The 26,645-nt window shown below is 46.3% G+C and overlaps 2 protein-coding genes across 2 annotated transcripts in view; one reads left to right on the forward strand and one right to left on the reverse strand.

Annotated features, from left to right (window-relative positions):
• The window catches only part of TIMP3 (TIMP metallopeptidase inhibitor 3), a 58,489-nt gene extending 44,779 nt beyond the window's left edge, over nucleotides 1-13,710 (reverse strand). The window contains exon 1 of the mRNA XM_027595573.2: nucleotides 13,286-13,710. Within this exon, the coding sequence (XP_027451374.1) occupies nucleotides 13,286-13,406 (121 nt within the window). The 5' untranslated portion in view covers nucleotides 13,407-13,710. The remainder of the gene's footprint in view (nucleotides 1-13,285) is intronic.
• Nucleotides 1-26,645, forward strand: part of SYN3 (synapsin III) — a 447,314-nt gene that overhangs the window by 201,454 nt on the left and 219,215 nt on the right. The gene's annotated exons all lie outside the window — the stretch shown is intronic.

Consider the following 26,645-nt stretch of genomic DNA (forward strand, 5'->3'; position numbering starts at 1 on the left):
TCAGCCAAGCCAGAGGAGATGTGCTTGCTTTGCCTGGACCCTTCAGTCAGTGCTGGAGTCCAGAGGCCCCCCTGGCCTGGTTCTTACTGGCAGCACAGTGAGGCAGAAAGTGCTAGGAAGTCAGGAGGAGTATGATGCAGGCAGCAGAGCGGGACGGTGAGGGAAGACCCTGGACTAGGGAACAGATGTACCAGCTCTAACACTAGCTTTACCATTGCATGGCTGGCTGACTTTGGGCATAATTTGTAATGAAGATCTTGGACTCGAGTCTAGCAGCCTGGGCTCAAAGCCTGGCTCCATCATGTGCTCACTGCATTTTAGGCAAGTGATATAGCCTCTCTCAGCCTTTTTTCCCATCTGTAAAGTGGAATGATGGTGACAATAATGATAATAATTCCTAATGTGTAGGTTTATAGAAAATAGTGGAGTTAATATATATGCATACGAAGTTCTTAGAACTGCTGTCAATAAATATTAGCTGCTTTAGTATTTCACTCCTCTGAGGCCAGGTTTCTTCATCACGTAACATAAAAACGACTCCATAAGTGTTAGATGTTACCAAATATTATCATTTTTATTCTCTTTCCATCTCCGTCTCTTAGGCCAAACTACTCCACCTCTCTGGATCTCAGTTTCCCCATCTGTCAAGTGAGAGCACTAGGTCACATGGCTCCTACAGTATCAGAGCACAGGGGTTCCCTGCACTGGGACCCACATGGCCTGAAAGTCACTTGCCACAAAGCTGAGTCAGGAGCCTCGGGGCCTTGATTGGCCCAGTGCACCTCCAGTTTCCCCACAGTTCTGTGCACAGCTGATTGAACAACCGGAAGGAGAAAAAAAGATGCCTTGCATTTGCACACATTCTCTTGACCCGCACCATCCTATTCATGTGGTGGCCATTAACCACAGGCAGCTGGTAAGCGTTTGAGATGCGACTAGTCCAAACCTAGATGTGCCATGAGCGTAAAATACATACTGAATTTCAAAACCTTAAAGATTTTAAACCTTACTAATAATTTTGGAATTGACTACATGTTGAAATGATATTTTGGATAATCTTGGGTTAAGATAGTATTAAAATTCATTTGACCTATTTTTTTCCTTTTGTTAATGTGGCTATGAGCAAATTTAAAATTACATACATGGCCTGTGTTTGCGGCTCTCCATATTATTTCTCCTGGTCCGTGCTGGTCTCGCCTTGCCCTTTCCATCTCCCTGCTTGTGAGTCTCCCGATAAGAAACTCTTCTCCAAGGGATAGAGAAGGAATTTGAACTATCTGGGGTTAACTTTTTTAAACAACATAAAACACAGATGTTGACTATCCAGGTGGGGCATTAAATTTTAAGAGCCTCCAGGAATCTACTCTGGGTTAAAGGGGCCCTGAATAAATAAAAATCCGTCAAGCCGCCAAAGCATCCCATGATGTGAGCACACTCTTGAGCACCTGAGTTTGACATCTGCACTCTGGTTGCCCCAGCCAGTTCTTATCTTGTCTGCCGGAAAAGGATGGCCAAGGGCTTTGGTTTCATTTTCCAGGACAATTGCCACTGTGTAGCATGCTATCCTAGCAGCTTAGGACAGCTTTTTCTTATAGAGCTGGTCAGTGCTTAACATGTGAAAACTGGTTTCTCTTGTCTCTCTCTCTCTCTCTCTGATATATACACAGGAGCTAGTGCACTATTACCTGGGAAGGCTGGAAAAATATCTTTCTCAAAGGTCCCCCTTCATTCAAGATACTTTTATCTCATGCCTACTATGCATCAGGCAGTGAGGTGGTTAAGATGTGACTCCGTACTCCAGCTGGCTCACCATCTGGGGGAGGCACTGAGTAGTAATAAAATGATGGCTGATGTTGATCAAACCCTCACTACATGCCAGGCAGTGGGCCAAGCCTGCGACTTCCATTATTTCAATGAATTCTCCCACAACCCTCTGAGGTTAAGAGGACTGTTATGGTGTAGTCCATTTTACAGATAAGAAAAATGAGGCTGAGAAAGATTGACTTGCCTGGGATATACAGCTAGTTGTTGATGGAGCCAAGGTTTGAACCAGGCAGGCAGTCTAACTCAAGAACCTGTGCTCTGACCTTCCTCAGGAACCGTGGAAAGTGTGATAACAAACATATAAGCAGTATTCTCTGGTAAAACAGAGAACAAGGTACATCATTTTGCCTGAAAAAGCAGTTGATCTTACTCACCTAGAGATCCTACAGCTTGAAGAAATTCAGACCTTCTAGACTCAGGGTCACAAAACTGTTAAGTCACAAGGCTGAATCTGGCCCAAGGACATGTTTTGTTTGGCCCCCACACATGTGTGTGTTTCTCTTTAATTGTGTCAACATTTAAAAATCAGAAGATTTCATGTTAAAATTTTGGATATCTAGCTTCTCCTAAGAGACCGGAAATCTGGTAATACTCCTAGGCTCCCATTCTGAGAGGCTGGAGCTGAGTCCTTGCTGTCCCCAGGAGAAGGCACATGGATGCTTCAGCTCACACTGTTGCTACCATGTTCTATTGCCTCCCCCACTCCAAGGCCAAAGATGAACTGATACTTAACATCACATTTGCCTGTTGTTTGTCTTAGAATAAAGAAATATTTTTAGTACCCATTTATCCCTCCACAGTGGGGAAACAAGAGACTAGGTAACTGCATATATATTTTTTTGGTATAAATGAGTAATGTTTCCATATGTTTCATAGGCAAGTATCCAGCTTCTATGACTGGTCTCTTTAGGTATTAGGGTTTGTGATCTGACCTAGGTGAGAAGTAAGAAAACCCAGGCCAAGAAAGAATCAAAGAACAAATTGGAACTCACACCTACACTTGGCTGGTTCAGGTGCAGCCTTTTCGCATTGTACTCATTTGCTTAGAAATGTACCCTGAGAACAGTATGGATGTTGGGATTATCTTGCATCTCGCTGTGCTTCTAGTAAACATTTGTATCAGGAAGCTACAGTCACGGAAACTTGGGGGTTTCTGTCCTGTTGTTGGGGAGGGGAGTGGATTGTGATTGCCCAAGAGGGCACATGTTTGCTCTGTGTCTTCTAAACTCCCTCCTCATTCATGTGTGCCAGGTTCCATCAGATCAGACACGTTTTAATCACAGGTCTTCATCTGAGCCAGGCTTTCACAAGAGAGGTCTTCTCAGCTACAGAGGTTTGAACCAAGCCATTAGCCACATTTCCTGGAGCAAGGGACTGCTCAGTTGGACTGTGGATCAGGAAGACTTTGTTTTGATGAATAATGAGTCTAAATCCCACCTCTTATCCATCAGCTTCAGTGGTGGTATTAATGGGGATCAGAAGAATTTTACCAAGCTCTCCAGCCATCAATGACAGACACCCAAGTGACCTTGATTTTAAATTCTAGCCATCAACTAGGTCTGCAGGGTTGCTATCTGTTTGGCAAATCAGCTCTTCTCCAACAGGAAGTTCGGTGGTCAAATATGTCATCCAATAAAGTACGTCAGCTCATTAGCGGTTTTGTTCAGTAGAAGCCCTCATCTGCTTTTACAAGCACAGAGATCCTGGCTCTTATCTTAATAGACCGTATTTCCAAAGAAGTTACCTCCTAAAAGGTGTTGTTGATAGATTTAGGTGCTCAATTACTCAGCTAGACTAGAGAGCCCCTTTGAAGAGAACTTGACAATAGTAAGCATTCAGGAAAATAGTATTACTAGAAGTATATGTGAAAAAGGTCCATACACACTACATAGAGCCAATCCTGCTATTTTACAGATAAAAGCCTGAAATCCGGAGAAGCTGGATTTACAGAATAAAAGCCTGAAATCTGGAAATACCATCATCAAGGTATTTCCAAAATCAGGTGGTGACTCAGATCTAGAACTCAGGTGTCCTGACTCTAGGCCGGTTCTCAGTCCTATACACTGCACATCTCCCAACCCCAGGACGGATGGGGGTAAATGGGGACAGGGGGTATGGACTCAACATCCAAGTTCAGTGTCACTGATCCATTTCCCAGGCCCTCCCATTGGCTACCCCAGCATCTTCTACCTGTGCCTGTCAGAGTCTAGGAGTATAGGACTTGGCCTCCCAATTCCACGTGTGGGCTGTGTGACTAAGCTCTGGAATCATACCAGTTCTCACTATCCACATCTGTTTAATGGGAACAATGACCCTCCCCATCCTGCTTTCCTTGGTGGAATGTTGTGATCATCAAATAAGATCAAGTGGACTTAAGACTCTAAAGTAGGGAACTTGGTTACTGGTTTCACTGTTGTGTGGGAGGCAGTGTGGTTAAGTGGGAAAGCATTAGACTGAGGGATAGGGGTCAAACAACCATGATTTTGAAACTCAGCCTTCTGTATGTGGCCCTGGAAGAAATCACATCTCTCAGAGCCCCATTTTCCCAACCAAAAATAAAGTGGGAATATGCATTCTGCCATATAATATAACAACACCACAACTAAAAGCTGTTATTTCTTGAGCTTTTAGTATGTGGTTGACTCTGTGCTAAACATTTTCCTTGAGTTATTTCACTTACTCACCAACCCAGTGTGGTACTCTCATTCCCCCCTCATTTTGCAGATGAGCAAATTGAGGCCAGAGAACTTACCCAAGCTCATGAACAGCAGAGCTCACAAGAGCTACTATGTTTCCAAATCTCAAAGGCTATGAGTCTATTCATGATGATCAAGTCCAGGTCAAAAAGAAATCCCTCCTAACTCATGAACCACAGGCACTTCAGCCAAACACTGGTGATCCTTTAAGTCATGAAACCATGTCCTCATGAGTTCTGACCCAGGTTGCAAGGTTCGCCTTCGCATGCCTCGATCTGGGGGATTGCAGGAGCCCTGACTTTCTGAAACAGTCCTTCTCTACAGGCAACTGGGTTCTCAGATGCCTTGTGCCCTCATTCTGAGAGGGATCAAAGATGAGAGGAGGTGAGGGGATAATTTCCATGCAATATTTAAGGTCTCTGGTTCTAAAATGGCTCTGATCTGCTCAGGACTTCCCCTCTCGCCCCCATCCACCCCCTTGTCATTCAGGGGGGCTCTGTTTTTCCACTGGCTGAACTTTACCTTGGGCTCCCTGAGGCCAAATCTCACAGCTCTCCTTCCTTCTCTACCCACACAAACAGCCAGGTGGCTGCAGGCCTGGGGATACTTAGCATCTCTCCTCTCTGTGCTGTGAATGCCACTGTTAGATGATATGATTTACATGAACATAAATCAGAACTGGGTGTTGGGCAGCATGGACTATTCCTTCTGTGGCAGCCAAACCATCCTGGGCTCACAGATGCCTATAAATGAATCAGGACATTTTCTCTAGGCCCCCTCCCCTTCTCTAGACACTAATTTTTTAGCAACTGAGCAAAAACTTCTCTTCGTTCCACTACGGCTGTGATGGACACCTTGTGACCTCCTGTCAAACTCTATTTAGTGAGTCCCTTTAGCTAGAATCAGTGCATGCTTGTCTACTCCAGCCCGTCAGAGATTAATACAGGAAGACAAACACCCGAACCCATGTCACCTCCTCTGGAAGGGTATGCAACTTAACCAGGACATGTTGGTTACCTGCTAGCTCCACCAGCCCGTTCCTAGCGCTGTGTGTAAGCAGAAAGATGGCAAGAGTCATAAATGTGTGGGCCTGCCCACACGGAGGAGGGATGGTGAACTGGTGTAAAACTAAAGAAAGACTTTCAGAGGAGTGAAGAACAGTGATCTACCAAGGGTCTATGAGCTGTCTTCGGCACTTCAGTCAGCCAACCCAAGTCATACAATAAACCATCCAATAACCCATGAGTAACTTTTCAGGCTTAAGAAGACACCAAGTTTCATTGCTTTTGGCTGCAATTAGTTTGTGTATTAGCTGATTATGTCAGAAAAAATGGCTCTTATCAGCCATTATAAATATATTTTAACTGGCTTTCATGGAAAAATCATTGACGTGCAAATTTTTCCCAACATCGAGAGAAAATTAATAAAAGTAGCCCTCAGCATTGAAAAGACTGGTTCAGTGGAAGGAGCACCGCGATAGAGATTAGAAATAGGGTTTAAGGCTCGGTTTCGTTAGAATCACACGGCAATAAAATTGGGGGCGGCCGGGGAGGCCAGAGCTGGAGAGGCTGACTATGGAAGAAAATCAAAGAGAAGCACACTAAGGGGGACGCTGGGAGTCAGGAGTCAAAAGAACAACGTGGAGGAAGTTGCAAAAGGGGTAGCATCTTCCAGGGCTAAAGAGTCCTAGCCCTTGGTCTGTCCTGATTCGGAACACAACTTTTGGATAGACGAAACAAGTGTAGATTCTATTTCTTTGAGGTGTGGCCTTGGACAAGCAATTTTACCCCTCTAGCCTCAGATCACTCACCAGGCAGCTGGGATGGGTCGTATCTACCTCACAGGGTGACAGGCAAGCAAGGATTTTGGTACGGTGCCTGAAGCACAGTAAATACACCTGAGGGAAAGGTAGTTATCAGTTTTGGTGACCCCTGCTGGAGTGGCATTTAGAAATCTCCAGCCTTGTTTCTCTGGGAGTATGAATGGAGCTTTATGGCCCAAAGATGGGACCTGACTGATGAAGTAATGCAGACAGCAGAGTAGGTGCTTCCTCTCTCAGAGGGGTTAGACGTGTCCCTTTGGGTAGAATACAGCCCTTAGGTCTCTCCCAGCCCAAAAATGACCCACTCTGGGAATTTCCCATGCAGCTTTGGAGAATTTGGGTTTCACTAAAGATAGTATTTTTCAGCATGTTCAAAATGTGGGCACGGCGTGACTATTCTTCTACACCAATGCCAGGGAGGTGGGCAGGGAAATGAGACCTGAAGAATGGGAAGTTGGTGAGGGCATTCAAAACCTGGGGACAGCATTGGGCCAAGACCCAGACGGAGAATCTGAACAGCAGTAGCTGGAAGGGCTAGTGATGAGGGGATAATGAAGAAGGAGGCAGGGATCAGACTGGTTCTCATTAGAACCATTTTATGACACTTCATCCCAAGAGTTCAATGAAGGGTTTTAATCAGGACAGTGAAATTCTCTCTTAAACCAGCCCTTCTAGCTCCCATAATGACCCCAGCATCTTTCTTGGCTAGAACCCACCATGCGTTCCTCTCCACAGTCCATCTCCATTCCCCATGGCCTCCCACCATTCCCATCCAAGCACCATCCAAAGGCAACAGCAAGGGCAGTAGGGAAACAAAGGGATGAGTCCCCTCACTGTCACCATAAGTCTGGGTAGGGCCAGTCAACAAGGGGACATCTTTGAGTCAGCAAATAAAAACCTGTGCACAAGTCTTCAACATACAGCCACATGTGCCTAAACCTGAGCTCATGGCAAACGCCAAAGTCAGGCAACTTAAGGTAATGAAAGGCCCCTTGCTTACTATGAAAGTAAAAAAAAAAGAAAACTGTCTTCAACCGAATGATTCCCAAACTGCATCAAGTCAAGAGCCATGGCTTTCCGGGCACTCAAGCCTCTCTCTCCCCCTATAAAAATACTCCCATCAGCTTAATCTAAGTGGCTCTAATTTTGCTCCCTTTTGGAGGGACAAAAGGATTAGCAACAAGAAAAAACCTCAGAAAATCAAGAAAAATTATAAACTGTTTTCCCATTTGAGAGGGGCATGGAAGTCTCTCCAGCACAGGGTTCTAATGGTCCCTCCATTCCTTCATGTTGCACATCCAAAAAGAACTATATGAACAGAGCCACTCTGGAGGGCAAACTGGCAGGTGCTGTTAAAATGTAAAATACACCTACTTATGTCCAGTAATTCCAGTTGTATATTTGCTATGAAGAAATATTTGCACACGTGAACAAGAGAATTAGACAACTGTTTATAGCAGTGCTCTTTGTAAACAGGAAAAGCTGTTAGAAACCTAGACACCTATCAATAGAGAAATGGCTAAATACATTCTATACTTACAGGGATACATATTATAGTAAAATAATAGTATAGAGTAATATATAATATTGTATAATATAAGGCAGTTAACATCTAGTATAGCAGCTGATTATATTTTAGAACCAGCCTGCCAGGTTTTAAATACAGGCTCTGCTATAATCTTGAACAAGTTATCTAATTTTTCTAAGCCTCAGTTTCCTCATCTGTAAAGTGGGGATGACAGTAGCACGCTTGCTTCATAGGACTATTGAGAGAATTAAATGAGTTAATGCATGTTAACTATTTAGAATGGTACCTGGCACGTAATAACCACTCTATACCTGTTAGCTTTTTTAAAATTATAATCTCCTGGAATACTATACATAGAATGAAGTGGATATATATGTGTACTAATGGAGAACAAGCCCTAATACACATTGTTCAGTTACAAAAAGCAGAATGCTATATGTTGTATTCCACTATTTATGGTATTCTATCATTCATGAGTCTAAGGGAAAAACTACTATAAATTTCCCTTGGGTACCTATGTATGTAAATGCATAGGGAGAAAAGGATCTGGAGAAGAAGCTAGAATTAGAGGAAGTGGTTAAAAAGGATGTTCGCCCTATTGAATTTTAGGTAGGTGATAGATAGATAGATAGATAGATAGATAGATAGATAGATAGATAGATAGACAGACAGATGATGGATGGATACACATGGACACACAGTTACACACGTGAACGTAGAATATATACTTAGAATACTTGTGATTTTTAAAATGTGGAGAAAACTTAAAGGGCCAAGGTGTTGCAAATTATTATTCGCCTTTTATAAATGAGGAAACCAAAGCTTAAAGACATCCAGTAACGTGCCTAAGTGCACACCACCAACAGGCCCCGGGGGAAGGATTTAAGCCCAGTTCTGCCCGCCCCACAGCCTTTCCACCACCCCACACTGCCTCTCAAGGCCACCCAGGAGTTGACAATGACAAAAGCTAGAAGAAGGGGCCTCCTTGTCCATACTGGCTGGAATGGTAAAAGCCAAATGCAATGGAGAATTGTGTTGTTGTTTTTGTTTTTAATTAATGAACCTGTTGGAATGTGCCATTCAGCAGTGGAGCTGAATGGTTCCTGCTGTTCCTGCAAAACAAACAAAAGTCCCTCCACCCAAGCCACTTCTGTGGCCACTTTTCTAGCCTTATCTATCCAGGGATTTTGAAAGGGACACAGAACTGTGGGAGAGGCACCTTCTCCAGCCAGCTGGGACCCAGTCTCCGGTCTTCCTGCCACCACACCAGCCATCCACATAGACTGGGCATCTTGCAGTGGGCAGCCCCAACTCATCCCCATCTAGAAGGGGAAGAGTCTTGAAGCCCAAGATGTCTTGTCTCCATTAGCTTTACTTCTCCCTGGGTCTCAGTGCAATAAACTGAGTCATTATTTTACTGTGACTTGGTGGTTTTGAGGGTCTCTTTCAGTTCTATTAGCCAAAGAACATTAGAAATTTTCCTTTATTTTTCTCTCTTTATGCCCTAAACTAATAATAATAATTGTTATTATTATTATTATTATTATTTCTCCCTTCCATAGGATGATATTTACTTAAAACCCCAGGTCATTTTGGCTCTCTTCATATTTCTAACGAAAACTTTCCCAAATTAATAAGTAAAGCATTCTTCGAATGTTACCCTTCCATTCCCTTTCATTCCAAGGAAGGGTCGTTTGCCTTAGAATGTCAAGGGTAAATGAAAGTCAAAAAGCTTTGAAGAATGGCATAACTAAGAACAAATTCACCTTACCATTTAGTAGCTGGGTGACCTTGGGCTAGCACAACCTCTCCTAGACTTGATGTTTTCCATGTGGAAAAAATGGGTGTTGATACCGACTCTGAAGGTTGCTGGGTGGATGAAGGACAAGGGATCTGTGAAGTGCTTGCGCCCAGTAGGAGTCTGAGAGCTGTCCCTTCCCTCCTATGTAGAGCAGCTCTCCTCTTTCCAGGGTTCTCAAGATTCAGACAGCCTGGGGGTCCCCTCCCCAAGTGGCTGGCTCCTCTCTGAAGTCTGATCCTTTTTATTTTCCTTTGGTCACAAACCCCAGTGTGGAGTGTAAGTGTGTGTGTGTGTGTGTGTGTGAGGGAATGGGTCTGGCTTCTTTGAAAATGGCTTCTTTGCTAAAACCACAACCTCAGATCTGATACTGAAAGAATCTGCTGGCACTGGTCCCTGTCAAAACAATTCGGAGATATCCAGAGACTGTCCTCCAGGGCTGGCAGCGGGCCCCCAAGCTGAGCCTCACTCTTGGATTCCCAACAGGCTCAGGAGGCAGGCCCCCAGCCCTCCATGGCACAGCCCCATTCCTCTATGCAAAGGAGGCTGGAGAGAAGGGCTTAGCATTCTGGAGCAAAATTCTCTCTCTCTGCTGCCTGCCTGCCTCCTGCAGAAACCACACACACACACACACACACACACACACACACACACACACACACACACACACACACACACTCACACACACACACACACACACACACACACACACACACACTCACACACACACACACACACACCAATTTTCAGAAGGCTCTTGGCATTGCCTAACCCTTCCTGAGCTGGACAGAGCTGCTAGAGCAGGGTCTACCCAGCCAAGGCTGCCTCCTTCATTCCCAGCCCCCTCCCTTCCCTCCTCCAGAGTCAAGGTTTTGTCAGGAGTTTCAGGGGCACTGACTGGTGGGGAGGGGGCCGCAGACATCCTGGCTGCTGCCAAGTCCTTTTCGTTCCCCCACAGTATGTTTTATAAGCCGGCATGTAGTTTATTCTTCTCCTAAACACTTCACTAGGGTGCAGGGCCTGGAGTTGCCATAGAAACACCTTTTAACTCCTCCCCACCCAGAAAGCAGTGCCAATGCCCAGGGTCGGGGGAGGGGGGGAGAAAGGCAAAAAGAGACACCTATGGATGAGGAGAAAGGAGAGGGAAGGCCATGGGGGTTCTTTAGACAGGGCCAAGTCAGGCATACAGTGCCCTTTGCCCAGCAACATGGCACTCAGCCACGAAGAGAAAACAGCCAGGAAATTTCTGGAAGAGGAAGCTGGTGATCTGGCTTGAGCATCTTTAACGGGCTACAGCATTGATTGGTGGGGTCGTAAGGGTCAAGGAGAATGGGGAGCTCCTGCACATTTCCTTCAGGGAGAGGACAGGCAGAGTTTCAACCCAGACTGGACACCAGAAAGGCTCTGTCAGCAAGGAAAACTGGGAGCCACCTACTGGACACCAGCGGGGTACTGTAAGGCAGCGAGGTCAACAAGCAAGCAGCCCACATCCACACCTCCCATTTTTTAAAAGCATTATCTCATCCCTGCCACTAGTGCAGTGCACCAAACCCAGGCAGAACAGTTTTGGATTGGTGCCAGTGTACCGAAAATTTTTTTTGTTTCCTTTTTATTTTTGCTACGGGTACTGGTTCTGGTCTTTGGGTACTTCCTAGTAACTTAGCTTTTCTCTGGGCAGTTTATCGAGGGCGGGGATTTGTTGAATCAATCCGGAGAAATTGCAAGAAACTCTGCATCAGCCCAGACCCAAGGCAGGAAACCTAAGAGTCAATCAGTGCAACCATTAAAAGCAGGGTCTCCTTACTGCTGTTTCCACTGTTCTCTGGTGAACTTCCAGGGTGAAGACCCAAAAGCCAAGGGCAAGGGGGAATCATGAGGTCTCCCTCCCCCCACACACCAAAAAATCCAAGCGAACACACCCAAGCCATTGTCCGGCAGAAGAGGGTGCCCTGACTCCACCTGTCAGCCTCCTGGCCTCCTCATCAAGCAAAACCAGAGCCCAGCAGCAGCAGCAGCTCCCGGCACTACTCAGGTGGCAGTGTCACAAGGGGGGTGAGGAGGGACAGGCCAAGTGGAATTGGGGTAGGAGCAGTCAGAGGAGAAGGAAGAAAACCTTCCGGGCCTCAGGCAGCCCAAAAGAATCCTTCAGGCAATCCACAAACCAAGGGGCCAGCCAGATTCCCCCGGGAAAGGGAAGGGTGCACAGCACGGGCCCCAGGAAACCTCCAACAAGGGTGACCCCGGGTCACATAAACACCCACGCCTGCCAACTGAACTGACCTTCTGGTCACCACAGCCACCTCCCTGACTTCTCCTAGGCTCAGCAGGGCCCACCAGCAGCGCCCCTCCCAACTTCAGCTGCCTCCCCTGCCAGGCTCCTGTCTCCTCCCCCTCCTCCCCTACAGCACACTTGTGGAGGCCCTCACCCAGGACCCAGTGGAAAATTTTCCTTCTTCTTTATGACTTAAAACACACACGCTCCATTCTTCACCTCTGAATCGACACAGGCGGAGGGCAGCTAGACCGTGCCCCACCCCAGCCCCAGTACAAGTGTGTGTACACACACACACACACACACACACACACACACACACACACACACAGCAGGGGCCACTGGACTTGCATGCTTTCTGAGCTGGAAATAAGAGGAGAGATGTTTTCGAGCTGCTACTCCACCTCTGGCCATCCAAACACCAGTGTCCCGAACACTCCCAAACAAGTTCTCCCAGGACACTTGCAAGGCCCCGGATAAAAACTGGTTCTACCTCTTGATGAGTCTCTAATCAAGACACTAAGTCCAGTTTGGAATTGTCACCATGATGTGACCCTTGGCATCTTTGTTCTTTTGGTGACAAATCTGTTTTCCATTGCTCATTCTCCCCCTCCCCACACACATTCAAGGAAGAAAAATAGCCTTCCTGTGATTTCTCACAGCTATGTGCTAAGTGATCCCTCACACACGCCACCTCCTGCTTGCTATCAACACTCTCAAATACGGTTCCTCTGGGAGAGGGTCAACCCCACAGCTTTCTTCTCATTTCCCCCCTTACATGCACTCACACTTGGCAGTCCAAGAAGCTCCCTTAGCCCTTGCCTGGGAAGTGGAGGCTGGGTTAGGTCTCAACGAAAAGAATGAACTTCATGGGTGCAGGCGAAAATGCAAACTCAGAAAAGTTCAAGATTCTCCTGCAACTTTTGTGCACATGGATGGCAACTTTTTTAAAAAACTACTGAACATCCCAGTACTTTAGTTAGTTGGCATTCCGAGTTTTGGGAACCCTTTCCCACCCTTTTCTCCCCCAGCCCTTCCTCTGGTGATAGTGAAAGGGGAAATTTTCTAGATGTCAAAAGGACCAATAGGGACCTCAGGCCCTAAAAGGAGAGCAAAGGTTGCAAGGGGTTCACTCGGCCACTGTGGATTTTCTCTGCAGGGCATCTGCCCCTTCAGCTATGCCAGATCCTCCGACCGGAGAAACTGAGTTTCGTCACCCCACCCCAAGCTCAGGCAGAGAAAAGGAGTGGGGCTCGCCATGCCACCCGGAGCTGCGCCCCAGGCCGGGCTGCAACGCGAGAGCGGGCACCGCGGGGGCTCTGGCGGGGACATCCGGAGCGCTTACCGATGTCAGAGTTGCAGAAGGCGTCCTGGGGGTGGCTGGGCGAGCATGTGCACGCCTCGGCGCCCCAGTCCCCCAGGCTCCAGCTGCCCAGGAGCACGACTAGCCCGAGCCAGGGAGTCATTGCCGCTGCCGCCGCTGAGGCTGCTACTCGCCTCTCCAAAGTTGTCGTGCGCGCCGCTGGAGGGGCCGCTGCAGCCCGAGCTCGCCTGCCCGGCCGTGCGGGACAACTTTGGCCTCGGGCGTGCTGCCCTGGGAGTGCCCAGCGGGACGGGATGGGGCGCAGCGAGGTTGCCTCGGTGCGGGCGCACGACTCTGCGGGCCGCGGGTCTCTCCGGGCGAAGGAGCGGGAGCTGGGGCGGAGCAGGAGGAGCCGAAGGAGGAGAAGCCGTCTGAGCGCCCGCCCGCTGCCCGCTCTGCGCGCTGCCGGGCTGCCGAGTGATATAGTGTGGGTCCCCCGGGCACCCCCTCTCGGGCACTCGGGGCCCGCCCCCTGCGACCAATGGCAGAGCCGCATTACCTCATCGGCCCTCCGAAAGGGGCGGGGCCGGGGGCGCGGGCCGACGGGGCGGGGCCGGCCCGGACAGTTCAGATCCTTATAGGGAATAATGCGGCTGTGGGCACCGGAGTGGGTGAACCGGAATGCGCCTGGGACCAGCGCTTGCCGAGTGGCCCCCGGAGCGGCGCTCCCGTGCCCCAACTCGCCAGTACCCTGACCACACACCCACCCTTCTCTCTGAGCACTTCTGACCCAAACCAGAATCAACTGCCACCCGCCGCAGCACCAGCCCGTCTCGGGTCACAGGCCTGGTGGAAAGGCTAGGTCCTGGAGACCCTGACTGCGCCTGGTGGAAAGGCTAGGGGAAAAGGCTAACTCTCCACCTTCTCTGGAAAGAGCGGGGTCAGAGGGGAAAGGACCAACTGACAACCTACACACCCAACCCCGACTTTCCTGGATGTGAGGACGCCATCTGCCCTTTGGAGCAGGCTACGATGGACTGTTGTTTCCCAGGGCTCACCCAGACTAAACTGTGAAGTCATTCAACAAACACTGTTCTGGATGTTGGAATGAGCAAAACAAAGCCCTTGCTTCCATGAAAGTTGCGGGCAGTGTGCCTTCACTGGTGAATTCAGTGAATTCACCAATACACCAGGTAATTTTCTGTGGTGATAGTACCATGAAGAAACAAAACTTAGTAATGGGTTAGAAATCACTGGGGCGGGGGGCGGTCACTGCTTTCCATGGGATAGTGAGAGAAGGTCTCTCTAAGGAGGTGACATTCTAGCTGAAAGGTGAACAAGGAGAAGGAGCAGGGGGAAATCTGGGAGGAGAGAACACCAGTCAGGGAGAACAGCAAGTGGAGAGGCCTTGAGCTTACTTGAAAACCAGTGAGTAGAAAGGGCAGGAGGAAATGGTGACCCCACCAAGGCCAGACAAGTCTCCATCCTTCAGCAAAGAATTTGGGGGTGAATTGATCCAAAACTGGGGTAACTTACACCAGATTCTGGAGAACTATCCAGGATCTTAGACTACTAGCTATAATGGGTAATTGCTAATAACTAATACTAGAACTATCCTTATTATTAAATAACAGCTTGGTTCTGCCTTATGGTTTCCATGCCACACCTCATTATATCTCACAAAAATCTTTTCGATAGGAAAAACACAAAGTACTATTCACACTTTCCAGATGAGGAAACTGGCACAGAAAGGTGACATGACTTGGCAAGCAGCCAGGAACTCCATTCACTCATTTGCACGGGAAGAAAGATTTTATTTCCCTGGACTTCAGCAGTAATTAGCTGTCACCGTGCAGATGCCCTTTTGCAGCTGGAGTCCTCTGTCTTTCTATTCTTGTGTCACTCTCCCTTTCTCTCCTAACTCATCCTGTTTAGAAAGAGACTTGAATGTTTTGGCTATAGAAATGCAGAAAGTTTGGAACAAAATACTCCTTAGAAATCCAAGTTCAACTCTTTCTCAGAAACTCTATTTACACCTCAGAGAAGTGACACTGGGATGGCAGAAGCAAAAAATTTCATTGAAAATGGTATTTCCAAGAACATTTTTTAAACTCCTTTGCCCCTCCCTTAAGAATTGTAGCTATAAGGAAGGAATCAAGTTTCCACATTTTTCTGCCCTATCCCCTTCCCAACTTTTCAGCCCCTTTCTACCTTAATTCTAACTATAGCCTGGCCCAGATAGATCTTTCCCTCTTCCAATGTTTACTTCAGCACTTAGCTCACTGTTTCATGGAATATAATTGTATCATTTCCCCAACCACACTCGAAATACTTTGAGACCTGAGATATATGGCCATCCCACTTTTTTAGCCCTCTGAATACAAAATAGGGTCCCAGGAGACTTGGATGTGGGTATGGCCAGCAGCCCATAGAGTCTGGAACAATGGACACTCCAGAGGCCACTTCAAGGATCCAGGTTGAAGGAGGGCATACTTGGTGGGATTTGAGAGTTTTGCTTATCCTTGCATGGTGCCAGTCATGTGGAAGGTTTTATAAGCCTTTCCAGACCAAGTCCACTTTGGATAAGCATCTTATGTGATAAAGGCCCTCTCTTCTCTTTTTTTCTTTTCACTCTATCCTTCTGTCCAAAATGCCAATATTTTCTTCAAGGGAAGGCTTGCCTAGAACAGGAGTATCAGGCAGGTAACTTTTGCTGAACCTCAAGCAGCAGGTTCCTTACAGAAAGCATCCAAAGCATTTGATTATGGCAACTACTTAATTTTGTAAGCACCAAGAGTAATCTGATTGTTTTTCCAACTGAAAGGTAATGAAATGGCCTTTTGGTTTATTTCCTCTCGCTCCCCATCCTAAGCTGGTCCATGAAGCGTCTTTGGAGTTTAGCTTCCCTTACCCAGTTGGGAAGTTCTCCCTTATATCTAACTCTAGGGGACTCCCCTGTGCCCTTGAGAATTCAACCTGGTCCTCACCTTGAGGAAGAGAAAGAATAAGATCCATGAATCCTTGTGAAGGAGAGGACCCCACTGTCAAGGTCAGCCCCTCCAGCAAGCAGACCTCACAGGCATCAGTCTGGATGTCGTGGTGTCCTTAGACTTAATAATATGTAAGAATTGCTTTTTCAAGACGATTTTATAAGCTAGTTGGAGCAGACCTGCGACTAATGGTAAGAATGACTACACCAGCTCTCCTACCTTCTCCTGACAGCTAAGAACACGGATAGATTTGTAAACCAGTTCAGAAGAACTGCAGAGTTTGAAAATCTCTCTGGGCTATCCTCAAACCTCCCAGGCTGCCCTGATATCCCCTTTCCCGGAACTTTTCTAGGGAAGATGAGTCCGTGTCCACCCCCTTCATATCAAGTTACAGGATGCCGGAATCTATGAGAAGTCTCTCATAGACATTTAGAGGTCCTCTAAAAGGACCTCAGGGACTACCCATCCTCATTTTATAGGTGGGAAAGATAAGGTTCATACAGGTGAGAAAATTACCTCTCACCGTCAGCTCGTGGCTGAGCCACGATTGCTTTGCAGCTGCCTGATTCCTTACCTGGCTCTCTCCCACACACTCATGGACCTCAGTCCCCGCAGCCACAGTGCATGACCTAATGCTTGTACCCTAGTCATGGAAACGCCAGCCACTCGTGCTCCTGAATTTGCATGTCAGATCTGCAGATGAGTTTGTTTCAGAGTCTCTTTGTTCAGTGTGTAACACATGGACAGTCCTGACTGCCCCCTGCCCTCACTAAAAGGTTCTCCATCATGATAATAATCACCTCTGAGCCAATCAGAACAAATACCATTCTGTTCTCCTCAGAGGTTTATCTCCTGTGTGTTTATTTTTCCCTTTCTAAATTATTATTTCATACTTTTTGAAAACATTCCAAACACATTACTTCAAAGAAATGCATGAAACTTTATTTCTGGGGGACAAAGAGAGGCTCAGGTGGAGAGAAAAAGCAAAAGACCTGAGATTGGTTCCAAATGCTGCAGAAGAAGAGTTGTGTGTGTGGCCAAGTCATCTCACCTGTCCAGACCTCAATTTCTGTGTTTATTAGAGGAAAGCTATAACTTAATGGTCTCCAAGCCCCCACCTTGCCTCAAAAAGTTTTAGGATTCCATGGGAAACTCTCAAGGACACGGAAAGGAAGATAGATCTTGCCCTTTAAACAGGTTTGAGACAAATCGAATGTGCCCAAGACTGAAGCACATCCATCAATCTCTCAATCAACACTTACTGAGTTCCTATTTTGTTCTCTCTGTTCTCTCCTTGAAAACAAAGATTGTGATGGTGAAATGTTAGGAGAGACTGAAGCTCTTGTTTCTGATAGAGCCCTGTTTAAATTACTTGTTCATCTGTCCGTTTTCTTCTTGGGTCATAAGCACTAAAAGGTCGGGAAGTATGTCTTTTATTGTCTCTATATCTTATTTTCAAAATTCGTTGAACTCCTATTGCAGTTTAAATGCAGCCTCCTCCAGAAAGCCTTCTCTAATGAATTACCCTCCCCAGTCTTCATCAATCACCTGCAGTGATTAGCTGCACCCTGTGCTCCTTTCTTTCATACCACTTAGCTGACAAAAATGTGATTGTTTATCCATCGGTTTCCCTTCCTGGATAGAGGAAGCCCCTTGAAGACAGTGTTGGTAACAAAGAAGTCAGCAAGTATTGGTTGAATGAGTCGAATTGATTGGTCCAACCAACCCCTTCCCACTATTCAGATAGGCTCGTGGTAGCTCCTTGGAGAGCTCACAGAGCCCTATCCCTCTGGCAGGTGCTAGGGGGCGCTATAAGCCAGAGAACACCCTTTCCCTCAGCCTGCGGTGTCGGCCAGTCGCACTGAGAGAAGGCAGGAGAGGCAGTTCCACACTAGTCACCCACTTTGAGTGGGTGAATCTAACCCCTCCCGTCTGCAGTGGCCACAGAGCTGTCAGTCAGCATCCCGTCTGGGTCCGCAGCTGCCCAGCTCCTCCACCCCCGAGCTGGCCCCATGTCAACTGAAGGGGAGACATGCTCTCAGGTAGCTACATACTTGTGAATCATGGGTTTGGGGGGATCAGTGAGATCTGGGAACACAGCAGACAATGCTGTGATCCCACTCTTTCAGGGCAGAGCTGGTCTCTGGAAATTAAACCAGGAGAAGGTGCTGACAAGACATGTGTCAGTTCTGTTGCCTCATAGGGAAACACCTCTTTTCTTCCCTTCCCTTTCCCCTCTAGACCCTAGCCGCAGTGCCTTCCCCCAAACCCACAGTCCTCATCTGAAAGTCATTACATTCAAAATAGCCTTTTCCAAGCAACAGACAGCCCTGGTCCACCCATCACCATGAGCCCTGGCCAGACTCAGTGGGGTTGCTGCCCAGCCCGGGGAATTATGAACCTGAGATGGTAAGCACTTCTGGTTCTCTGTGTGTCTGGCACCAGCAGGGAGTAAACACCTTTTCTCACTTCCATCTGGAGCCAATTTCATGGCAGTAAAATTGCACAGCGTCTCTCGCCCCAGCTCCCCACTAGTCCTGCCATGGACTGAAGACCCCTCAGTAAGAGTCTCCGGCTGCATTCACCTGAATCCTGGGCTTTTCACATTTCCTTCCACCCCCCAAGGTACTCCCAGGGATTTGTAAGCCAGAAAACACATGTGTGCTGTAGAGACATGTTGTGCCCCATGTTTTCTGGTGGTGAGAGATGGGAAACAGAGTTACTATTTCAGCTCTTGCTTTTTAAAAAGTTTTTTTAATTAATTAATTAATCATTTACTTTTGACTATGTGCTCAGTTAACTATTTCTGTGAGTGGTAATATTAAGTGGAGGGAGACCTTCTCTTCCTCGACCCTGTCTTAATGTCTTCCTTATGCTGGTGGAGTTCATGTGTTTCTCCTTTAAAAATGAGTAGCTGCTTTGTGGTTTCTTTGAAGGTTGCACGTGCAGCTTTGCAGAGAAGACACATGTGAGTGTCTCTGCTGGGTGCTCTTAGGGCTTGGGAGGGAATGGGATGCACGGTATGGCCAGTGTCCTATCCATGGGGCTGGAGATTCTGTTTCTGGCAAGGCACTTGAGCTCTCTTCAACAGAACCTGCTGGAACTGAAACTGACCTGTCCTGTGTGATGGGGATGGTCCAAAGAGCATTTGATACTATCGACCACATCCTTCTTCAAACTTGGCTGCTGAAACTCCAGTCTCTTTGGGTTTTCAATTTCCACCTCTCCAACTGTACCTTCTCAGTCTTCTTGGCAGACTCTTTGGACTTTTCTTGTCACTAAAATGTAGGTGTTTCCCAGTATTCTGTCCCTGGCTGCCTTCTCTTCCCTTTTAGCCTCCAACTCTCCCTGGCTTATTCTCTTCCCTGGTTCTAGCCACTGCTCTGCTGTGTGCGCAGGAATGGCACTGTAAGCAGCACTGTCTCTCCAAGCTCCAGTCTATAGCCAGCTTCCCCTTGGATAATTCCACCTGGAAGTCCCCTCACCTCCTCAGACTCCACTGTCTTTCCCCTGATGCAGTGTTACCCATCCCCACCAAGGGCACCAACTTTCACCAAGTCCTATAGATTATCACTCCACACGTCTCTTCTTACCCTCCCTTTTCTCCCCATTCCCACCATTTCTGCCTTGGTTCAGGCCCATGTAGATTCTTTCCTGACAATTTCAATAGTCACATAACTGGTCACCCTGTCCAGAGTCTTTCTCTGTCAAATGCAACTTTTGCCCTGCTGCTCATGTAAAGTTTTTCAGGTCTAAATCTGAAATCATGCTGTCCTTTGCTTAAAATGATTCATTTGTCCTCCATGGCTTTCTGAACAAAGGCTTAAACTCCAAAGAAAGGCATATGAGGCCCTGTTCTGTGATCTGGCTCTTCCCAGAGCCCCACCTTGGGGGCCATTGCCATAGAATCCAATGTGATTGCTACACCTGTAGTTATGCAACAGTTGGCCCTGTCCTAGCTTATCTCTCCAAACCTATGCCCTCGTTCCCATCTTCTAACCCAACATGAAGTTCCAGCTGTCAAGTTCCTCCCTCTGAGGCTTATTCACACTATACTCTTTGCCTGGAATCCACCCTCCACCCTACTTCTCATCTGTAAGGATTCTCTTATCTTTCAGGATTCAGCTAGAGTCACCACCTCGTGGATGTTTTCCTGAGCCTCTCTCTTCCTCAACAGAATTGACCTCCCCTCCTTGGCCTCTCTCCCCTCATTCCTTCCCCACACACACCATACACTCCAGATTTCTACCCAGTGCTTCCCACACGCTGTTGCCCCCAGTGGTTGATAGGTCTTTCTGTCCTCTAGACAGCATTTTGAAAGCCTAGCACAGAATCTGCACATCATAGGCACTTACCAAATACTGAAAGAATAAATTTACTGATGAATGGCAGGGAAAAAAAAGAGGGAGGTGATCAGAGTATTACCTTCACAAATCCACCATTACAGAAGTTCTAGAATCTAGCTTCTTAAGTCAAGAAACTCCTCTAGGTTCGGTTCCCAGACTTGATCAGTTCCAGGGGATACTATGATTCATAAGAGACCGGCAAGCCAACCACAATTCCATTGTCTTTGCTTCCAATGAAATATTTAATTGTCAAATAGGTTAGGGCACTCATATCAATGTGACCCCCATATTTTCCTCCTTAGAATCAGAGGACTTTGTGTGAGGCTAGTTTCTCATCAGAAGGTTGCTTTGTTGTGTATGGAGTCAGAATACAGGGATTGAGGTCATTGTAAGAAGGGTTTTCCAGCTGAGATACTATAGAATTCTCCTCACTGAACTCAGGTGAAGGCTTTGCCATGGGAGTGACAGTGTTCAAGAGCCCCTCTTGCTGGAAGGTGAAAATGCCGGACACACATTGCCAACTTTGGACTCTTTGGTCTTCCCATTTCTCTGCTCCAAACTTGCCACTCTTCCCTTCTTTCACCCAGACTTTTTCTGCACTGGGAATATTACAATCCATTTGGTTTCTGTGTTTTAGATTATAGTCACCATTCAATGATTCTTTCAGGTCAACTAGTTTGGGTTCTAGGTTTCTAATGCTCCCCTTACTCTATCTCGATTTGCTACCACAGATGGCCATGTACATGTGTGGTGTGTGAATTTATGGCTTCAGAGCTCAGAAGACAAATAGCCTTCTTTCCAAGTTGTGGCTGGACTCTTCATTATCATTGCTCCGCCGACTCTATTTCTCTCACAACTTGTTTGTTACAGTGTGATTATCAGCTCTTTGGGGGAAAGGAACAGGATTCTCTCCTTTCATCCCTGCTTCCTCCAGATATTCCCCAGACACTAAGTGTATCCACGGCTCCATGCTAGACACTGGAGATCTAACAGTGAACAAGGCACAGACCTGCCCTCAAGGAGTTCCCAGTGTCGTGGGAGAGAAAGACGTGAAAACAAGAGTGGGTGGTACAGACTACAACAGGAGGATCAAATGTGCTGTGAGATTACAGCACCGGATCACCCATCACCCAACGAGGGAATGGGAAGGTGTTTGGGAACCCATATGACGGTAAGAGCTAGGAGAGAACTATAGGTCACCAATCCAACCCTCTCATTTTACAGATATAGAAAAAGGCCCAGAATGTGTTGTGATATGCACTGGGTGTTATATGTAACTAATGAATCATTGAACACTACATCAAAAACTAATGATGTACTATACAGTGGCTAACTGAACATAATAAAAAAAAGAAAAGAAAAAGGCTCAGAGAGGTCACACAGGATTTTTATATGGTCACACAGGATTAATCAGACCCTTTAGTACTTCATCATCTTCCCATCAATCCAGGCTTCTCTAATTGAGTGAAATAATTATTTCACTGCCGTGTAATATGCATCAGCTGTAGAATGGTAAGCTGAAAAAGGTTTCTAAGACAAGAAAAAGGGAAAGGGACTCACATTAGTTGAGTACCAACTATGGACAAGTCATTTCCAATACAGTATTTTCTTCAAGCTTCATAACCCTTGATAATAGGTATTATTTTATGTCTGTTTTTGGTTAAGAAAACTGAGGCAAAAACAATAACTCAAAAAAATATATGCACTCCTATGTTCACTGCCACATTATTCACAACAGCCAAGATGTGGAAACAACCTAAGTGTCCATTGAAGGATGAATGGATAAATTAATTGTTATACACACACGCGCGCGCGCGCGCGCGCGAGGGGGAATATTATTCAGCCATAAAAAAGAAAGAAATCTTGCCATTTGCAGCAACATGGATGGACCCCAAGGGTATTGTGCTGAGTGAAACAAGTCAGAGAAAGACACATACCATATGATCTCTCTTATAAGTGAGATTTAAAAGCAAACAAACAAAACAAAAAACCAGCTCATTGATACAGGAAATAGGACATAGATACTGGGTGAGGGGTGGGAAAAATGGGGGAAGGGGGTCAAAAGGTAAAAGAAAAAACAGAAAACTGAGGCACAAAGAAGTTAAGTTGCCTGTTCAATTTCTTACAAGCAAGATAGAGGCAGAGCTGTGATTCAGACCCAGGGATCTCTTTCCAAACCAATGCTATTTCTAGAACCTGAAAATCACTATACCCTCAGGGTCATCAGAACATTGGAAGTGCTAATGATTTCCTCTTTGTCCTCTGGGTTCTCTTTGAGGGCTCAGAGCTCTTGATCATTGTTGGAACCAAGCAGAGGGAGTCACAGTACCTTCCACTGAGGGCTGGAGAGGGGTGAGGTGAGAAGCATCTCTTGTTTTGCCTGGTTAGCAGTGGAGAGAAGGCAGGAGCAATCACAGAGCAGGCAATTTCTGGGGGTGTACGTGTGCCCTTTCTTACTCAGAATTTGGATGGATGCCACAGAACATTACATTTGTATTACAAAGAAGGGGCCCCGAATCCAGAAGCAAGCTGATAGAATACTGCTCAGTACATTTTTAACAGCCATTGAATATGGCTTCATAGCCTCTTAAAATTTCAAGCATGAGATTGAGGCAATGTACCGGGTTTTTCTTCCAGTTCTGCCACACACAATATCTGGGTGACTGTAAGTAAATCAATGAACCCCCTTTCTTCAAATGTAAAACCAAGGGTTGGACTTTATGATCTCTCAAAACTTCTCAGTGGAGTATTTTGGAAGGACACTGACAAAGGGGTCAACGTCCAAGGCCTGTGACATCAGTAAAACTGGGTTTCTATCCTTCACTTTTTCACCGTGACCTTGAACAAGTTCCTTAACCTCTCTGAGCCTCAGATGTCTAGTGGTAAAATTCATACCTCATAGGATTTTCATGAGGATCAATGAGGTGTGGTGAGTAAGGCACTTGGCACAGTGCCTGGCACATGATAAATTCTCGCTGAGAATCTACATGCACCAGGGTGTGACCCTACAGGTGTAGGGGTAAATGAGGCCTCTGCCTTCAAGCAACCTGTAGTCTAGTGATCTGTGTTGATTAAGGATGAGCATATTCCCATATCCCCTATGACTATGTAAGTAATACCCAAAGAAGGGATGGGATAAAGGGAAGAAGAAAAGAAAACAAACAAACAAAAAATGGTAATAATAGTGTATTCTTACAGAGTACCTACTGGGTGCCATGTGTTCTCCTAAGCAGTCTGCGTCTGTTAATTCATAGCAAAAACTGTGAGGTAGATGGAATTATCCTCACCATCCCTGTTTTCTTCAGATACGGAAACAAAGGTATGGAGAGCTTGTATAACTTGCTCAAGGCGACATGGTCACGGTGCTGCAGTGCTGGGCTTCGAAGCCAGAGCAGTCTGGACCAAGAGCCCATGCTCTTAACCACCCCGCTAGCCTGCCTTTTCCTGGGGAAGGTGAGCACGCAGAAAGTAGCAGGGATACAAAATGGCAGACGCCAGTGGGTCTTCTTTCCCAGAACGCCTCGTACCCACAGATCAAGGGGTGTGAGAACATGAATCAGATGTGGCCCCGATCGGAAGAGACACTTAGTAGGGCAGGGAGCACCTCCGCAGACCCTCCTGGAGAATAATACTCAGTGGGTTCAGTGTGATTTCCAGCCCTCAGGATGAGCACTGAGGCTGGTGAATCAGAACACTTGTTCAAGTCCCCATCTTGTCCATTTACCAGGTTCCTCTCTATTTATACTCTATCAAGGGAAAACAAACATCTAATTCACAGAGGTATTTTCAAGGGTTAATTAATAAATAACACTGAGCACTTATTATGTGCCAGGCCCTGTTCTATGTACCTGACAGATATAAATCTATTTAACTTCCACAACTCTATGCCGTAGGGGCTGTTATTATCATGCCCATTTTACAGAAAGGAAAGCCGAGGCACAGAGAGGTTCAGCAACTTAGCCAAGACCACACAATTAATAAGTAGTGGAACCAGAATTCGAAGTTTAGAGTCCAATGCTGTGCATCTCATCACCTCTCTGTACTCCGATGAATGGTTGAAAACATTTTGTAAACACTAAATGGTATTGTTGCTCTGTTCTCATATCCATGTCTTAGGTCTTTGTTCTGCTGTTTCCTTGCCCTGGAGTGCCTTTCCTCCTCTCACCTGGCTATCTCTTACTTGTCCGGAGGGCTGAAAAGCGGGCTTCGAAGCACCCACAGGCGTGAGAGAACCAGCTCACACTGGCTATGAGAGCCTGGTTGTTAGATTTCCTGGAATTTTTCGAGTTGGTAGTTAAACACAGCCATTATTAAAAATTTCATTATATCAACTTATAATCAAATTATGTTAAAAATGTGGTAATGAATACTTAAAACTCATAACTTCCTAATTACTTCATGACATTATACTCTCATCTGTGGTCTTGAGGCTATGTCCAGCTATTGTGTCTGTGTGGTGGAAGTATTGTGTCATGGTGGGCTGCTACCAGGGACATGCCGCTGGTAACTTAAAATTGGCCATGATGGGAGTATTTGTACCACAGCAATCGGCAGATGCTACAAATCAGGCTTTTTGTCCTGGAGAGCTGGTTGGTAAATATTCACACGCACGCCGCTGCCGTTTCTTAACTGTGTGATCTTGGACAAGTAATCTATCTGTGCCTCAATTTTTCCATCTAATAAAATAACGACAGCATTAGTGTCTATCTCACAGAGTTGTGAGGAATAAACAAGATGATACGTGGAAAGGATTTAGCAGAATGCCTGGCACAGAGTCAGCCATCAATGAATGGCTACTGTCAGTATTAATATTAAGACAATATTATTATTAAGCATCATCTCCTACAAGTTGCCTTTCCTTCCACCCAAGCTGGGTGCCACCCATCAAGGATGAACTCTGACTTGGTATTCACTACACTACTTTGGGATTGTCCATTTCAGTGGCATTTTCCCTCTTTAGTAAGTGAACTAATGACAGGGGCGAATTGAGTTTTCTCCTTTGAGCACTTAGCCCAATGCCTGACACTCAGTAGGTCCTCCATAAAACTGTTAGATTAAATTATTAGTGAAGGGAGAGTTCAGAAGTACTGAAAAAGATCACTGAAAATCAGAATTAGGAAACTTGGAAGCTTCTCTAATCACATCACAAACTTTTAAGAAATTCTTCACATCTCAGCATTACTGGAATATTCTGTTTAGGGTTCATGCCTTGGGAGTACCTTCTAATGAGGTCATTTTGGAATTTTAAAAACTAAAAGCCCCCTGACTTGGTGCCCAGACAGACCCACCACACGCTGAACTCTGTTTTATAACAAAGCTCTCAGTGTATATGCTATAGAGCCCTTATGATAGTCTTAACGTGTCAAGCAGGGATATGACCAGTAACTTTCCAAACCGCTTAAAGGTAGCTGGAACTGCTTCTGCCTCAAGTATTTAGAGAAAAAAGATACTGATGTCATATCAACAAACTCTGAAAGAGATTGCACATACCTGGAGTGCTTTTCAAGACCTGGGAGCCAGTGATTGGAGGCAATTTCAGGGGGAAAGAAGGGGAGAGGCTAAAGGCATGTTGAAAAATCATTTTTTGTCTGTTGTTCCTTTGTATGAACTGGTTGCTGGCTTATGCAACGCCCAGTAATTAAAATGGCTGGAATGCTTTGCATTTTTACAGCAACATGAAGGCGGCTTGGAGGCCTAGAGCTAGAGCCAGATGGAGGGGGGCCCAGTGATCCTACCCTGGCTGCCCCTTGGCCTGGCAGAGGTGGCTGGCATCTGCCTGGGGGTGGAGGATGTGACAGGGAGGAGGGAGGAAGTCAGTGCAGCTAGGAGCAGCTCCCACTACTCTCCCCCTCCTCTGGGCAGGTGCATCCAGATGCACCACCTTAAATGAAGATATGCACAGACCACCCACCTTCTAGAAGTCTATAATGATTAGTGGTGCTCCCTAGGAATGATAAGCAATGATAAAGCTATCCTTTATTAAATATCTACACTCTGCCAGGTCCCATACTAATAGCATCTCATATATTACCTGCCTTCACACACACAGAAAAATCAGATGTCATT

Source organism: Zalophus californianus, chromosome 9, assembly GCF_009762305.2.
Source record: "Zalophus californianus isolate mZalCal1 chromosome 9, mZalCal1.pri.v2, whole genome shotgun sequence".
NCBI classification, from domain to species: domain Eukaryota; kingdom Metazoa; phylum Chordata; class Mammalia; order Carnivora; family Otariidae; genus Zalophus; species Zalophus californianus.